This window comes from Canis lupus, chromosome 28, assembly GCF_048164855.1.
Source record: "Canis lupus baileyi chromosome 28, mCanLup2.hap1, whole genome shotgun sequence".
Classification (NCBI taxonomy): domain Eukaryota; kingdom Metazoa; phylum Chordata; class Mammalia; order Carnivora; family Canidae; genus Canis; species Canis lupus.
Genome location: NC_132865.1, coordinates 24,301,854 through 24,320,381, shown reverse-complemented (window position 1 = coordinate 24,320,381; position 18,528 = coordinate 24,301,854). Strand labels below are relative to the sequence as shown.

The following is an 18,528-nucleotide window of genomic DNA, read 5'->3' as shown; positions in this document are numbered from 1 at the left end:
ATACTTTGCCAAGTTTTAAGAGAAACTGCCTCACAACATTGCATTGCTGGCCTTTCTAGAAATCCTTCATTCCTGGGAAAGGGCCTGGTACTGAGCTTATCTGTTTACCCTGCCACTTGGGAACACTTCTCCTAGAAATAAAATTTCCTTTAACACATAGGCATTCCACTAAATGCTTCTACTTCCTTCAGATCCAAAGGTGGGACTAGAGACACATTTGTTGTCTACTAACATGAAATAAGGTGATGTTATGAATTTATTATTCTATGTTTCCTGTCTCATTGACACTAAATACTTTGTCCTTCAATGAGCTATTTTCTGGGTAATGACAGTTAGGTACCAGACATAAGTAGAGGGCAAAATAATTTGTAGATAATCCAAAACCATTGATGGGATTTTAAAATACAGCATTTTGTGTATTCTCTCAGGAGGGAGATGAATAGAGTTTTGGGAGCTAGTGAAGATAGGAAAGCTGAGAACAGGCCTGCATTTTATAGGTGCCAGATGCCCCAGACTAAGTGGTGAACAGACCACACTGTGGGACACTTAGTGAGCTGGGCTTACAGGTAGGAATGGTAGGGCTGTTGGTGGAATTATCCTTGAGGTTTGCCTAAGCATTTTGCTGGTAAATGTATGAAAAGAGGGCCCAGCTTCCTAAATACTAACTTGTACTATAGGGGCTTATGTGTCAGGGACGATTTTATCAGTATATGCACTGCTTGATTTCATCCCTACAGTCCCTCTGTGATGTGGGTTATGAAACACAAGGACATATCACATTAAATCTCAAACTTAAATTTGTGTCTAAACCTGAATTGTAGATCTTCCTTCTTCTCAGTAAAGTGTTCCTCGTCTCTTCAGTTCTGCAAGCCAGAGTCTGGGTATTATCTTTGATTCTTCTCTTTCATGCCCCTTCACCTCCAGTAGCTTATCAAGTTTTGTCAGCTATGCCTCAGAATATATCTGCTCCATCATGTTAGACTGCGTTACCATTGTTCCCCGACCAGTGTCCACTGTAGGAGTTTCCAGCTGTGCCCCTCTAAAGCATTCTACATTCAGCAGATGCCAGAGGGATCTGTAAATGTAAATCATGCTAGAATTCTGCTTAAAACCATTTAATGACACTGCAATGCCATTGAAATCATATCAGCTACATTATTGGGGCCTGTGTGGCCCAATGCAATCTGCCCCTGTGTGGCCCAATGCAATCTGCCCCTGTCTCCAAATTCATTTCTCTGAGCTCCAGTCACACTAGTCTTTTTCTGATTCTAGAATATTACAAACCTCTGCCCAGTCAGTACTGCTCCCGAGGTCTGCAGCTGTCATTCTAGGTTCTCAAGTGTCAGACTAATGGGTGATCTATAGATCACTTTATCTGGTGCCTACTTCCCCAGGATGAAGCTGATACTCCTATATCCCAGTCACATCTCTCATTCTTCTAGGTACCCTACTCTCTATACGGCTGTTTTGGGGTTTATGTTCACAAAACCTCTAAAGCCTCACAGACTTTAAACAACAGGATTTCTCTCTTGCTCATTCTCTATGCCCATCTGGGTCACAGGGTTTCTGCCCCACATTGACCTCACTCAAGAGTTCAGACTGACAAAGCCCCCATCAACTGGAATGTCTCTGATTGTCACATCAGTAAGAGGGAATGAGGTAGGTTTTATACTTGCTAAAAGGCTTGTACCTAGAAGGGACTCCAGTTACCTCTGCTTATGTCATCCTGGTGAAAATAAGCTACATGGTCATTCTTACCCTCATGGGGTAGGGCAGGCCACCCAGCTGTGTGTGCAGGAGAACTGGGAGGTAGTGGACAACATCAATGACGCCTTTCCTCCCTCCAGAATGTATAAATCGATAGGCAAGGAGGGGATATTCTGATTATTTTGCAAAATATGTCTATACATGTGTGTCTCACTCACTCCGTCTCTAAAATGGGGATTATCACCATAATAATAGTCATACCTACTTCATAAGGAGGTTTTAGGAATTAAGTACTTAGCATAGTGACTGGCATAAGGGCTCAACAAATGTAAGGTCTGATGAAAATGATAAAGACTATTTAAGTCTCAGTTTAATAGACACGGGTGGATGCAGGATACTATATACAAAATCTTTATTCATCAAGGGTGTGAGGAGATTGGACTGCTCAAGATTTTAATTGAGAATTAATTAAAATCCTGAGTCCTAGAGTAGATAGCTAAATAGTGTAAGTGAGCAAAAGCGAAAGAAAACTATTTCTGTATGCACAAATATTATAAAGCTTTATGCGTTACTATTACTTTTAAGAATCTAGAAATTTTATGCAAAAACATGGTGTCAAAAAACACTGTTTTTCTATCATTTGTTTGTAAGCCTAACACTTGTTCCCACAGGGTCAGTGCAAGCATGATTGCAGCTGTTTAAAACGAAAAGCAAATATGTGGACATAATTCATTTGACTTTGAAAAAAATGAGTATGCGCAGCCCCATGACTTCTAATTTTAAAGATACATAAAGCACAGAGTACTCCTTGAAAAATGAGAACTCCTGCATGCCCTTCCTCTTTGGTATTCAGAGTTCATCTGTCAGTGTAGTACAGAGCTTGGGTAATTGGAGTTAATCTAATGTTTTAAGCTTTTGGGCGGAGGGAGTAAATAAATACCCATCTATCTTCCAAGACATAAAAGTATCTCTGCAAATAGAAAAACTGTGCTTAAAATAATTTATAACTTCACAGGGCCTCGAGCAATGTAACACAGCCCCCTTATTTTCAGTGATATCTAAAAGCTATAAAATGCCAAAATACTATTATTCAAATGTTATCTCCCAATGAGACCTTCCCTGACTCCACTATTTGCAGCTCCATCTCCCTTACCTTCTTTATTTTCCTTCTTAACATTTGTTGCCATGTGATATACTATACAATTGACTTGTTTATGGTTTATTTCTTCCCAGTAGAATCTAAACTCCAAGAGGACAGGGGCTTTTGTTTGTTTTGTAAACTCCTGTGTGCACAGCACCAAAACAATGCATGGGATAATAGATGTGTCTAATTAACTAATTAGTGAAATCTCTTAACAAATATTTACTTGACGTACAGAATTGGGTTTGACATATGGATTACACATAAGAGGTATGAGACAGTCCTGTAGGCAGGAAGTAAAACAAACATGACACTCCTATGGAAAAATGAGTGTAGAGATACGTACATATGTGCTGTTGACCAGAACCGAATGTCATCAGTACCTGGTAAATGAGAAGGTGGTTGTTGGCTGAAGAAGCCATGCAAGAGCCCTTTGTTAAGATATGGTTTAATTCATTCTGCAAGTTTTACGGTATTTCATTTGATAGCAAAGACCAATTCCACGTTTGCATGAATTTGAGTTAGTACTAACAGAAACCTTTTATGGGCCAGACGTTCAAGGTTGGAGTGATGGAATCCATGCTACTCAAAGTCCACATCAAGGGCAATGCCCATTCAGAAATGAAGGTTGTGTTTTAGTCTTCAGCCAAGTGAAAGCGGTTTTCATTTGGGCAGATTCACAACATGCCATTGTGACTAGATTGTGGATGATATGGCGGTAGCCCCTGCTGCCTCCTATCCTTACATTGTGTGTGACTCTTTTTAATGTCTTTGGTCTTGCTGGCCAGAACACCTGCTTTTATGAGCAGTGAGAAAGATTGGTCACAATATTCTCCCTGTCAAATAAAGACAGCTTGGGAGAAACCCAAAGCAGGGGTAGATGGGTTTTTAATACCTGAGGGTAAGCCAGTGAGGCTGGCTTAAGCACATTTAGTATTTATTTTACTATATGGGTAGCACATCAAAGCTTCCCAGGTAATTTTAGATCATAGTGATAATGGCTAGGGGACAGAAGTAACACATCTCTGGAATATATTCTCATTTCTTTGTCACAGAATCATATGGGCTAGACAATCTTATTGTCTTCATATCAGAGATGTCAAAGAGAATTATCATAGTATTGCTATGATAACAAATATAGTAAGTGCAGAACTGGGATTTGAACACAGTTTTCTAGTCTAAATTGTATGCTGTCTCTATTACTTATTCTGAGAGGGAAAAGTGAACTTTGTATGACCGTTTTGTAATGCAATCAAATATTTATTTTATGTCAAACAAATACTCTAGAAATATTTCTAGAAATAAGTTAAGGTTATCTGTAGCAGCCAGTTTGAAAACATGTACTTATTTTTTTTTAATATCACATTGCAGCCTTCTGTCTTCTATAACATATTCTCCTAAATTAGAACGTAAGACATCAGAGTGCTTAGTACCACCAGACAGTGACAACGAGAAGGGAGAAAGAAATAGCAAACGAGTCTGTTTTAATATGGCGGGAGACGAACAGGAAGATTCAGGTCATGACACCATCAGCAACAGAGACTCTTACAGGTAATTCATTAATTCCTTAAACCTATTGCATCAACACAGTCAAATGTGATTCCATATTTTCCACAAAGGTCTTGGGAAAAAAATTCTGATTATCATTTTTGTTTATTACCTTCACAAAATAACCACCACTGTTACCAACCCCAGACAAAGCAAAGTGGTCCTGTAGAATCTTTAAAAATACTCTTTTTTTTTTTTCATAATTTGAGTCATTTGGAAAAAGCATTTTTTTCTCCAGCTCAATGAACCTAATTTGGAGGACTTGTTCTGTTACAGATTTTGTAACATGTATAGCAAATAAGCAAGTTGAGCCTATATTAAAATTTTTTTCCAATATCTGATTATTGGACTGTTGGGTAGTGAATAGAGGTTCTTTCTGTTGTATGAAGATTGAACTAATTTTACCGTTTCGCCTCCATGACCAGCTTTGTGTATTTTTTTCTAGTCTTGCACACTTTCTAAAGATTTTTTTAAAATTCATTTAAGAGAGGGAGAGAGTGAGAACAGGAGCTGCGAGGAAGGTCAGAGGGAGAGGGAGAAGCAGACTCCCCACTGAGCAGAGTGCCTGATGTGAGGCTTGATCCCAGGACCCCAGCATCATATCCTAAGTTGAAGTCAGACACTTAACTGACTGAGACACCCACGTGCCCCTCTCTTACACATTATCTGTACAATCTTGGTAGGACTGCTATAACAGAGTGCCAAGGACTGGGTGGCTTACGCAGCACAAGTTTATTTATTTATCATCTGACATTTCTGGGACCAGAAGTCCATGATCAAACTGTCAGCAGGACTGTTTTTCTCCGAGGTCTCTGGAAGAAGGAATCAGGTCTAGGCCTCTCTCCTTGGTTGTAGATGACCATCTTTTTCCTGTTTATTCATGTCCTTTTCCCTCCAAGTATTTGCCTATGTCCACATTTCCCTTTCCTAGAAGGACACCAGTCATACCAGATTAGGATCCAACTAATGATTTCATTTAAAATTGATTATGTCTGTAAAAACCCTCACTCCAAACAAAGTCATATTCCTGGGTCCCGAGTGTCAGACTTCAATCTGTGGATTTTAGGGGGAGATGCAATCAGCCTGTAACACCTTCCCTCCAGTGTCTGTTGTCATCTGCCTACCATCACCCTTCTAACCATGGCTCCTCCAGTGAACTTCCTTAACTGAAAGTGCTTGTTCTTCTTTGAATCCTTGTCTTAACCAGCACTTCATTGAGAACTGTTGGCACTGGCTGTATGTGCTGCCTGTGTGGCTTCAGCATCTCCTGTCTTAATTTAGTTTAAAGATTTATGTATTTATTTTAGAGAGAGCAAGAGCAGGAACAGGAGGGGCAGAGGGAGAGAGAATCTCAAGCAGACTCCATGCTGAGCACAGAGCCCAAGGTGGGGCTCGATTACATAACCTTGGGATCATGACCTGAGCCGAAACCAAGAGTCGACTGTGCCACCCAGGCTGCCCTTGTCTTATTTACTTTAATCAAAGATGAAAACTCTCGTATTCACTGTTATTTTATCATATAGTGTTTTACAATGAAAAAATATTAAGTAATTATTATTAAAGTTACTCTCCTCAGAGATGTTTGCCACAAACTAATAGCTAGCATTAAAAATATTTTCACCAGACACATGGGAAACAGGATGATTTCACATAATTCCGCCCACAGCACATACGGATTTTAACTCCATTTTACATCTGAAGGAGCTGAGGTCACAGGAGTTACTTAATTTACCTGTGAAACCAGGTGCTGTGGCTCATAGTTTCTCTCTTAACCACTGTACTATCCCAATTCCTAATGAAGAGGATTTTATCACATATATAAGAATTAATTATTCCTAGAGATTGAATAATATATAACACAGATTAACCACTTTTACCATTTCATTTACTTTTAGCTTCAAAGGATACCAGTAGACTGTTTAATAGGAACCTGTGGTTTTTTCTCCAGTGGGAAATTACAAATCTAAAAATACTTTCTTACCTCAATGTCTAGTTATCAGATAATTAAAATTACCCTCCAAGTCTCCCTCTAGGCTAAACTGGAAATTCTAAATGTAAATTTAAAGTTAAATAAGTCATTTTTACTGATTCTGAGAGGAAAAAAGTATTTTGCCTCCTGCACTCTGAAATCTGTAATGTGTCCATATTCACACACAAAACTTTGAAACATTCTTTCCTTCACCAATGACCACTATGGAGCACTCACCAGATGTGGTGGCCTCTGCTGAGCTCTGAGGTGGAGACAGGGTGCCGGTCCTCTCCGGGGGAGCTCAGAATACAGTTGATGAGTTATAGTTTAAAGCTACCAGAAAGGGGGGGCCTGGGTGGCTCAGTTGGTTAAGCATCTGCCTTTGGCTCAGGTCATGATTCTGGGAGTCTAGGGATCGAGCCCCAGCATCCACCCCCCGAATCGAGCTCCCTGCTTGGCAGGGAGCCTGCTTCTCCCTCCGCTCCTCCCCTCCACTCCCCAACCCCCACTCATGCTCTCTCTCGCTCACTCTCAAATAAATAAATAAAATCTTAAAATAAAAAAGCTGTCAGAAAGAGTTGATAGGCAGAGATCATGAATCAGGACCTTGTCTCTATTCACAAATTAACTACAGACATATTGCATCAAATAGGTAATGATGAATTTTAAGTGCTGTTTGACTCCTAGCTTTCTACCTTCAGATTAAAAACAAAATGTCATCTGGAATCAGCTTACATGGCATAAGAGATTTTGAAATATGACTGAATTTAGATTTTTTTTAATGTAAGATAAAATATGAGTTGAGCAAAATGTATCTTCCTTGTAATTTTCTTTGAGACATATCAGTGAGTCTAACTGTGGCATGGCACGTTTATCTAATAAGAACTGGCAGGGCAACTGGCTATTGCATTCCAGAAGTGACATGTGTCTCCTCCTCCTTCCCAGCGACTGCAACAGCAACAGGAATTCTATTGCCTCCTTCACCAGCATCTGCAGTAGCCAATGCAGCTCATACTTTCACAGTGATGAGATGGATTCAGGTGCGTTTGGCAGAGGCGTGTGTCCTGACACTAGTCGTCCGGGGAGACACATTTAAGGGATTAAATTGACATGCATTTTCACCTTGATTCAGTCATTCTTGGCAGCTACGAGTATGGCATGTCAGTCACATGTGCTGGATGCAGGCAACATCCCAATCCTGCTGTGAACAGAGTGAATTAAAAAGCGATGAAAGGCACAAATGAAGTCTGATCTTAATGTATATTTTAGGATTTTTCACGATACTACGAAGCATGCTAGGTACACAGGAAGCATGTTGTACTAAAACATTAGGCATTGTTGACTGAAGAGGTGGGATGGGCTTTGAACCTGAGGACTTTTGAGATGGTTAGGTACACCCCAACTGGCCCTGTATGTGGGTGATGGGTGATGGGGAGGGGAATGATGAGGAAAACACTAATACAATTGCTCACAAATATCTGGGGTGTGTTCTGAACAAAGACTTTGCATCCAGTTAGGACACATCTTCATTTTGAAATATGCGATTTATTTCAACTATTTAACCATTACAAAACTGCATCATTTGAAAACACCATTGACATAGTTTATATAGTATTTTTTCCTTTGAGGCACTCTGCTTCCACCTTTATTGCAAAGAGCAAGCATCTGATATCCTAGTTGCTATTAAATCTTTTGGAATTCTTTTTCTGAATCTAAGAACATGATGGAATAAGAGCTCATGTTTAATTATTATTTTTAATTTTGTTTATATTAAAATATGTTAGCATGTTAAACAAAGACGGATGATTTATTTTTTTATATCTAGGTGATGAGCTTCCCCTCAGTGTTCGCATTTCTCATGATAAACAGGACAAGATACATAGTTGCCTCGAGCACCTTTTCAGCCAGGTACGATTGGGACAGTTACGGGTCTTTTTTTCTACAGACCAAACTGTCAGGAATCCCTTTTTCAGACATAGTAAAAAGAGCTTAGAGTAAGAATGGAAAGGCCTTGATCTGTCCCTCTGTCCCCATCACCTCAATTTCCGCAACTTAAAAAGAGAATAAAGATGGGACGCATGGTTGGCTCAGTGGTTGAGCATCTGCCTTTGGCTCAGGGCGTGATCCCAGAGTTCCAGGACTGAGTCCCACATCGGGCTCCCTGCATGGAGCCTGCTTCTCCCTCTGCCTATGTCTCTGCCTCTCTCTCTGTGTGTCTCTCATCAATAAATAATAAAATCTTAAAAAAAATAAAAATAAATAAAAAGGGAATAAAGATTCTTCAACCAACAAACCCAAAGGATTGTTGTGACTAGCAAGTATTTTATGGTTCTTGGAAAAAGTACAGTTATAAACACAGGACTTACTCTTTTTATTACGTGTGCCTGTGTGAGATTTCAGAATTCTTTATGATGTTTCTTAGTTTATTCCTATTTTCAAGAAGCACAAGATTCTCTTGGTGCTTGTGTTGGTATTTTGCATTTAAAGAATTTATATCCATAACCGAAATTCACAATGTAGAAGTTTTTACCACTTTGAAAAGGATTACGATGATTTTTAGTTTTTTTAAGAACACTATAGGGACGCCTGGGTGGCTCAGCGAGTGGGCACCTGCCTTTGGCCCAAGTCCTGATCCTGGGATGCGGGATCAAGTCCTGTATCCGGCTCCTGTGAGGAGCCTGCTTCTCCCTCTGCCTATGTCTCTCTCTTTCTCTCTCTCTCTTCTCTCGCTCTCTCTTTCTCTCTCTGTCTCTCATGAATAAATAAATAGATCTTTTTTTTTTAAAAAAAAGAACTCTATAAATCTTCTTTTGTAAAGTGATATATAAAGTATATTTATATTTTATATTAATATATGGTAGGATAGTAAGAAATTTTGCAAGTGTTACCAGTGAGTTTATTCCAATATTTTATAAAGATGAGTTTTGAGAGCATCGTGAGTTTGCAAAAATAATTGTGGCATTAAGACAAAAATATTTTACAAGATTTATTCTTAGAAATGTATATTATATATTATGAGAAGTATGTAACTTTCAGAAATCTCTGCTATTACGATAGGTGGATTCAATTACCAATCTCCTAAAAGGGCAAGCTGTTGTAAGAGCCTTTGAGCAAACCAAGTACCTCACACCAGGTCAAGGATTACAAGGTAAAGTTTTAAAAAGTTACTACTAGAAGCAATTGGGAAGCAAAAGTGGGAAATAACCTAGTAATGAAGCAAAAGCTTAGTGTAAGTAGAAAATGGCTGTTCGTGTTTTGTGATTCCCTTTGTATTCTGTTTTGATAATTTTTGAATATATATAAAAAGTCAGTATAGGATCATATAGATTTATTTGCAAGTTTAAAATGTGCAATCCCTATAGAGGCTAGAATGAATATAAATGAGTTAATTGAAGAGATGTAAGTGTTGCATTGCTTTTGCTGAAACCAGCATAATGCCTACTTGTTTGTAGCCCATTGTAGGGGAAATGGTTTTGGGAATGTGTGTGTGTAAATAGAACAGCCAAACAGAATGAGATCTAGAGCTGACACTTTCTAACATCTAATTTCAGACATTGAAAATAGAGTTTTTATAAATTTGCTTCTTTGTTTAGACATTTGTAAGAAAATAATACTAAGGTTAGACTGTTTTTTTAAGATTTTACCAATTTTCTCCTATAATACAACTAGAGAAAATACCACCATGCTAATAACCCAGAACAACAAGGATGAAAGAGGATTCTGAAGCTCAGAGGTTTGTTACCTGGTAAATGACTGAGACTTACCAGAGATTTTTCTGTGTTTATTTAGAATTTCAGCAGGAAATGGAACTAAAGCTGAGTTGTCCCAAAAGGTTAAGGCTTCACATCAAGCAAGACCCTTGGAATCTTCCCAGCAGTGTCCGGAATCTTGCTCAGAACATCAGAAAATTTGTTGAAGGTCAGAACAAAAATCAAAGAGCATTACATAACTTTAGCAATAATCATTTAAAACCAAAAGTTCAGTAATGCCCTGATTACTTTTTATAGTGTTTCATGTTATGAGGAAAAGAATGGGAAAGGATAAGAGAAGGAGGAAGCAAAAGAAAGAGTAAGATTGTAGAGACTGATGTTCCAAGGATCTAAATGATGTAGACTGATCTATATTGACTATAAAGACTAAATGTAGACTGATCTCCATGGTCTAAATCATGGGGAATATTCTCAATGAATAAAATAAAGGCTCATACTTGGGAAGACGAGTGGAATGTGGGGAGAGTTTCATATTTTATAATATGAAACAATATCAGCAAAATTTCTCAAAGATTAACAAAAGTCATGAAGCTCAGTTTTATGGGAAGTCTAAAAAATTAATTGTGAGTTTGTGAGAATGAAAATAATAGGGTAGGTTACATTATTGGTTTTTAAATTTCTTTTTCATGCCTAAGTTGTTATTAACTAGCTGACATTGTTTACTCAACATCCTATAATGGATACAACCTAGGATAGGGGATATAATGCTTCAGGACAACTCTAGTGTGTCTGATTACATGTTGTTTAGGGTCAGAGTATTAAGTAGAAAATTCTGAGAGTTTCCAGAACAATTATGGTGAAGAAGTTGAAATGAGAAATTTGTTTACTTTTTTAAAAATGCCAAATTCAGTGATTTTATTTCCAACAGTAGACCAGTGGTTGGCAATGTCTGGAGATATTTTTTTGGTTGTCACAATTGTGGGTGTGCTACTGGGATCTAGTGTGTAGAGGCCAGGGATGCTGCTAGACATTTTGGAATCTACAGGACAGTCCCTCACAACAAAGAATTATTTTGCCCAAAATGTCCATAGAGATGAGGTTGAGAAACCTCTACAATAAATAATTATACACCTGAGTTTGAATTTCTATTCCTCAACTGTCCGTATGTCAGTTGGATGTGGTAAGTAGTGCTCAGAATAGCAGCATACCCCTAGTCACTGCCATCTATTTTAGGGTAAATTAGAGTTGTATACTTTGTTGACAAAAAACAGCTCTTAAATCTGGTAAGTGTCTGAGCCTATGACATAACTCCTTTGGGCCTCAGTTTCTTCATTTACCAAAAGACAGAGATGTGTATATGTTCTGTGATTACTAAGTCTTCTGCCTATAAATATACTCTAGTATAACAGCTTAGATACTCATGAGAGATTAGTAGAGGAAGAGTTTGTACTCCAAATAAATCATGGCAATTCTATTGTGTGATGAAATGTTTTGTATTTGATAGCTGGATCTTGGCTACATTTTATTTTATAGCTAAATATAATGGTTACCTGTGACACATTATAATATCATATTTATTGAAAAGTCTGAATTTCATACCTCCCAAACTAATGAGCAAAAATGATAAATACATTTCTAAAAAATTGCTTTAAAGATTTTAAACATATATTTTACTGAGTAAAAGGTTTTTGTTTTTTTCCTTTTTGCAGAATAAGTGCAAGTATCATAACACTCCTAGAAATTATAATTCATGAATCTAAATGCACTTGTTCTCTCTACCCCTGAAACTAATAATACACTATGTGTTAACAAACTTGAATTTAAATAAAATCTTTAAACAAATATAAATGCATTTGTTCTCATCATCTTTGAAAGGTTTTTTAGATTATAGTTGTTTTCAGAGTAAATGCAATATCAATTAGGAACAGAGAAATCTTTAAACCTTGTTTTGTTTTTTTGAGGAGTTTTCTCTTTAAGATATTAACCTTTTCTAATGTGGATAAAAAGCTTAATTTTTAATTATATTCATTTTTAAAATCTTACTTTCATCTTAATACCTTTTATACCCTCAATACTTCATATCACAATAGGCAGCTGTAGGAATGGTAACTATTTACATATATTGATGGATGTATGTTGTGAGTATGGATATCACTCTTGGTCATGGGAGCTGGTTGAGCATGATTGGGTGTGCTGAGAGTCTTCTGGTAAATGGTGTGGGGAGGGCTCTTTGCCGAATTTAGGTTACATCCCTGGTTGCCAGTTTTAGTGAGATGCAGTTATTCTTTGGAAAGTGCTATGATCATCACTATGCAAGGCGAATCTTTAAAAAATGATTAACCACTAGTTCAGTCCAATGGACTATCAAAGAAGAGGTCAAGCTACCACTTCCTGGTAATCTGTGTGTGGTCTCATCCTATTATACAGGATGGAAGCAGCAACATCAAGATCCTTGCAATCAACTGCTTGTTATATGGAGGTACTCTGAAGTAACCTCACCAATTCATCATGAATTTATTCTGTTCAACTTAAAGTAATTTTCATTCTATTTCCCAGTTGTCTTTATATAGGTGATTGTTTAATGAAGGGTTAGGTCTTGACTAGAAGCTCAACATAATGTTGCCTTCCAGAATTTTGTGGCTTAGATATGTAACTGAGGTAACCCCATTCTGATGTTCCTTTAGGGGAGGGAAAAAGTAATGTTTTTTCCTTCTACCTTTCTAGATTCTTTGCCTACGGACCTATAATTTGTCAGACAAGAGACAAATTAAGATAAATAAATTTATTTAATATGTTTTGCATGATATGAGAGCCTTTGTAAGGAAATGAAGACCAGAAGAAATGTTAAACCTGGATGCTTTTATACCAGGTTTGATGAAGAGTAGAAAGTTTTGGAAAAATGTAGGACAGAAGTGTATGCACTAAGGGTAGTTAACTGGAAAATTTGCCAAGGCCTGTTCCTCTCAGTGTTCTTCTGTCTTTGGAGATAAGAACACTTCTTTCCTCTGGGATTGGGAAGGCACTTCTCACAAGAGGGTTTTATGACCAGATTCAGCAGAGTAAGGGGAGGTCAGAGAGTTTTCTATACACCTGCTTTTTATGAAATTCCTTCAGCTTAAAGTTTTCAGTATGCCAAATTGCCATGTTTGGGGGTAACATGTTCTGAAACTCATCATTCATTCATCTCTGATTTCAAAATATCCTATCAAGTATACACCAAATGGTATCAAAATATAATAATTATAATAATTTTATGATCTTTATATAGGAAGTGCTGTTACAGTATCATTCTGTATCATACAGTATCACACTGTGACATTCATGCATTCATATCATAGCCTGCCAAACTGAGTGTAGAAGACAGGAGAAAACATAGTGGGATAAATGAAGGATAGATTCATTTTGTCATGTCACTAAGTACTCAGATAAAGCTAGTTCCTGCTTAATATTACGCTAAGTTATGGTCTCAAATTATCAGCCGATTGAAGATATTTATACTTGATTAACACATGGTAATACTGTGATTTATAGTAAGAAACATATATTTAGTCCTTGTCCCCTTCCCTGTCACAGATTCCCTAAAACTCTTGGAATTTCTTGTGATGAAAACTATAAAGGTGTCTTTCATTATCCCAGTGAGGTTTCCTTAGAAAACCTCTAAGGAAGGGAGTTGGTTGCCAAGGAAACCAACCATTTGATTAGAGGGTCCCACCCCCAACTTCAGGGAAGGGAGAGGGGGCTAGAGGTTGAGTTCAGTCACCAGTGACCAATGATTTAAATAATCATGCCTATGTAGTGAAGCCTCCATAAGATCTCAAAGGGATGGAGTTCAGAAAGCTTACGGGTTGATTCTAGAAGAGTGGTGCATTTGGAGAACACGGAAGTCCCCCACCAATTCCCCATACCTTACCCATTGCATCTCTTCCATCTGGCTCCTGAGCTGTATCCTTTTACAATAAACTGGTGATTTAGTAGGTAAAATGTTTCTCTGAATTCTGTCAGCCACTCTAGAAAATTAATAAAACTCAACAGAGAGTCATTGAAACCTCCGATCTGTAGCCAATTAGTCAGAAGCATAGGTGACAACCTGAACTTGCAGCTGGCACCTGAATTGGGTGGGGGCAGTCTTATGGGACTAAGCCCTTACCCTGTGAGATCTGATGCTATCTTCAAGTAGATAATGCCAGAATTGAGTTGAATTTTAGGATACCAGGTAGTGTTGAGTGATTGCTTAGTGGTGTGGGGATAAAAAACACACATTGGAATTGGTGACAGAATTGGATCCACCATCACCTTAAATTCAAATGTTTGTTAGTAAACATGTTTTCAATTCTTGCTCCCTACAGAAATTGTATTCTTCTCAAAATTTCCCATTATTTCAGTGACTTACTCCCCCCCCCTCCAATATCCCAAAGAGCTTCTTCCTTCTTTTTTTAATCAAAAGTCTCCAATTTCCCCCCTTGTTTTTCTTACCTCAGTCTTTGGAATAGAGTTCTTGCTAATCCTCCCATCTGTATCTTTTCTGATTTATATAGTACGGTATATTATATTCATCTTCCTAAAATACTGTGTTCATAATTTTAGTACCCTGCCCCAGAACCTTATAGTGATTTTTGTTAGATAAATCTAAACTCATCGATCAGATGTTGGATGGCATTTTTCAGTGAGGTTTCTAATTTTATCTCAATCTCAGTCTCTAAATGATCTAGTAAAATCTTTTCTATGCTAGATTGTTGAATATTTGGTATTCACTCTTTACTATATTCTCTTGTTAGCACTCTTTACCATTCTTAGGATATGTACTTACTCTTTCGACAATATAACTTTAAAAAATGTTTTAAAATATTTTCAAGACTGACTTAGAATTCTATACCAACTTTTTAGGTGGATTCAGATTACAATAATAACAGTGCTTTATAGATAAATAGCATGGTAAATAATTTTCCAAGGCTTTTAATATATATCCCCCATTTATTTGTCCTATACAGGCCCATAAAATAGATAAGATAGGTGTTATCGTCACTGGTGAATGAGGACCTTGAAACTCAAAGTACAGTTGACCGTTGAACAGCATGAGAGTTAGGGGCACAGACTTCCTACCCATTCAAAAATCTTCATATAGTCCTCGACTCCCCCCAAAACCTCACTACTAATAGCTTACTGCCGACCAGGGCCCTGTTGATAATATAAATCATCAGATAATATTTTGTATGTTATATGTATCATATACTATACTCTAGAGAAAAGGAAATGTTAAGAAAATCATGAAGAAAAGGAAATGAATTACAATGCTATACTGATTTTATTGAAAAAATTCCACGTATGAGTGGACCCATGTGATTCAAACTTGTGTTGTCCAAGGATCAATAGTAGTGTAACCATTTTCTGAAAACCACAAAGCTACTATGGGGGACCCCACTATCCATGGTTTTGCTTTCTTTGCTTTCTGTTACTCTTAGTCAACCAAAGTCTAGAAGCAGATGATCCTCTTTCTGACTTATCATCAGCAGGTCAGTATTAGTCTAACTCTACGTCATGATGCCTCCTCCGTCATTCACCTCACTGAATCTCATCACCTAGGCATTGTATCATCTCATATCATCACAAGAAGAAGGATGAGTACAGTACAATATGATACTTTGAAAGAGAGAGAGACTACATTCATATAACTTTTAATACAGTATATTATTATAATTATTCTATTTTATTACTATTCTTGTTAATCTCTTACTGTGCCTAATTTGTAGATTAAACTTTGTTATAGATATATATGTACAGGAAAATCCATAGCATGGAGATGCCTGCATGGCTTAGTGGTTGAGCATCTGCCTTTGGCTCAGGTCATGATCCCGGTGTCCTGAGATCTAACCCTGCATCAGGCTACCCATAGCCTGCTTCTCCCTCTGCCTATGTCTCTGCGTCTCTCTGCGTGTCTCTCATGAATAAATAAAATCTTAAAAAAAAATTAGAAAATCCATAGTATATTTAGGGTTTGGTACTGTCTATGGTTTTAGGCATCCACGGAGGGGTCTTGGAATGTCCCACATGGATAATGGAGGACTACTGCAACAGATGGGTCCTGTGACTCTTGTACTTTTCCACCTCTGAAATTCTCTTGTTCTTGTGTTCTCACTTATAAAATGTAATGTCCTCTCAAGTATCTCCTATATTTCTTATCAGGTAATTTTGTCACTCTGACTCTATTGTGAGCCTGTCTGGAATAGGATGTAACCTAACCTTTTTTATTTCCCATAATCTTGGGCACATAAAGGAGCTCTGTACGTTTTTATATTTACTTATTGCAAGTAAACTATTTACCAGTTAGAAGTAAAGCAATGAGTATGAAATTAATACACATTTATCAAACATTTGTGATTGCCCTTGTTTGGAGATGGGTTGGGAAGAAGAGTATTTGGAAATATGTAGTATTGTTCCGCCTTTTATGGCCGTTCTTGACATATAGATAGGAAAGGAAGTCGAGAGAGAGAGAGAGAGAGAGAGAGAGAGAGGGATTATGTATATATAACATACAGTGTGTACATTATATATACACACTATATAATCGAGAAGTATAATCTGTATATTACATATAATCTATAATTCTAATATATAATGCATAATATACATATAATTATACATAAAGATTATAAAATGCATATAATCTTTAAAAATTTAATTAAGAAAAAATGCTGCTTGAGAGCTTATTGATCAAGACCATAATAGCTATAGGAGTTTAGAGAACACCATGCAAACTACAGCAGTTAAGGATGACTTAACAAAGGTAGCAAGATTTAAATGTGTTTCACAGGCTAGTTTAGTTCAGAACTATATGAAATTTTAGCATCTTGAGCAATAGATAGAATTTATATAGGGGGTAGGAAGAATAGCATGTCAAGTAAATGAGATTTTTATTATCTAATATAGTAAGATTGTGCTGATTTTGACTATACAGTTAAAATGTGGTGCTAGTGGCAAAAAAAAAAAAAAAGACTGAACAACTAACTTAATATTTTCTTTTTCTGCAGAGGTAAAGTGTAGGATACTCCTGGCTCTTCTTGAATATTCAGGTAATATTTTTCATTATTTTTACTATTTGAAATTATTGTGGCCCATGACCTTGGAAGTCTCATGATACCAAGGCAATTCCTTCAACAAATTAGGTGGAAATACAATCCCTACTTTCTCTAAAGCCTTGCAAAGATTAAAAAAAAATACTTAGTAAAAATACAAAAACTGTTCATCTTCCATTATAGGTACAAACATGGAAACATATATATGTTTATACAGAATATAATTAAAAAGGAGAAAGGAAGGAGATTTTGGTAAAGTTAATTGTACAAATGGGATTTATTGTGAAACTATGTCTAACTTTTGTTTGTAAACAAGGATGTAGGTGGGCTCAGATTCAAGGGATGGAGAAGCAGACCATACTTTGGAAGGAGGGGTCTTTTACAATCTATCACATCTAGAAAATTTAAATTATAAGTGAATAAATGAGTCGAGTTAACCAGAGGGCTTTTTTGGTTTTTGGCCAGTTTTTGCTTGAATTAAACAAATAGTTGTCTTACTTTTGGACTAATAATAATAACAAAAATATCTGACTTTTTTTAGTTTTACTAATAAGCACACAGTAGATAGGCCTTGTATAGATTTCCTTGGGTCCTCATAATCACTCTATGAGAACATTATTACTTTTACACAGGTTTAAAGATGAAGAAATTAACTTTCAGATTGATTAATAATAATAACTAGTAAATAGTATTCATTCAACATGTATTTTTGAGCATTTGGAAAATTAGATGCTTTATTGAGTGAATGAATAGTAGGTGGCAGATGAAATTCAAACTTAGTTATGTCAATTCCAGAAGCAGTCCTGGAATGCATTGCTTTATTCGTTAATGTTCAAATAGTATATTTTTGTAGATCCTTATTTTGATTTCAACTTTATTTTTCTATTCCTGTCATGAGTCTCCTTTTTTCTACTTTATTTACTCACTCTTTTTTCTCTCATCTATAGGATGGTACCAGAATGTAGCCAAATTACTCCACATTGTTGGCTGCAGAATTATGCTCTCCACTTGAAAATGGGGCATTTTGTCTGCTAAATATTATTTTTAACTCACTTTTATTCCTATCCTTTTCTCTGTCTAATCTCTCTTTCATTTCTTTGTTGTTATTCCTATCCTTTTCTCTGTCTAATCTCTCTTTCATTTCTTTGTTGTTATTTTTTATTATTATTTCTTTTCCCTACAGTCTCAGGATACTGACTGGGATTACTTGTGTATCCAGAAACTATCTCAGTCTTTTTAGACCAGCTATGGAATTTGAGCTTTTTAAACCATGGAGAGTAAATGAAGTGTTACTATTTTAAAATATGTTTGTAGAAGGTGGGTTTGAGTAGGTGCTTAAATACTGGAGTGAAACAGAAGCCTTTGATAAATAAAACATCCATT

At 36.8% G+C, this 18,528-nt stretch overlaps 1 protein-coding gene across 1 annotated transcript in view; it reads left to right on the top strand.

Moving 5' to 3' along the window:
• The window catches only part of PREX2 (phosphatidylinositol-3,4,5-trisphosphate dependent Rac exchange factor 2), a 283,911-nt gene that overhangs the window by 174,751 nt on the left and 90,632 nt on the right, over positions 1 to 18,528 (top strand). Inside the window, exons 26-31 of the mRNA XM_072804340.1 lie at positions 4,220 to 4,399; positions 7,311 to 7,405; positions 8,191 to 8,273; positions 9,423 to 9,513; positions 10,155 to 10,283; positions 17,101 to 17,142. Of these exons, the coding sequence (XP_072660441.1) occupies positions 4,220 to 4,399; positions 7,311 to 7,405; positions 8,191 to 8,273; positions 9,423 to 9,513; positions 10,155 to 10,283; positions 17,101 to 17,142 (620 nt within the window). The remainder of the gene's footprint in view (positions 1 to 4,219; positions 4,400 to 7,310; positions 7,406 to 8,190; positions 8,274 to 9,422; positions 9,514 to 10,154; positions 10,284 to 17,100; positions 17,143 to 18,528) is intronic.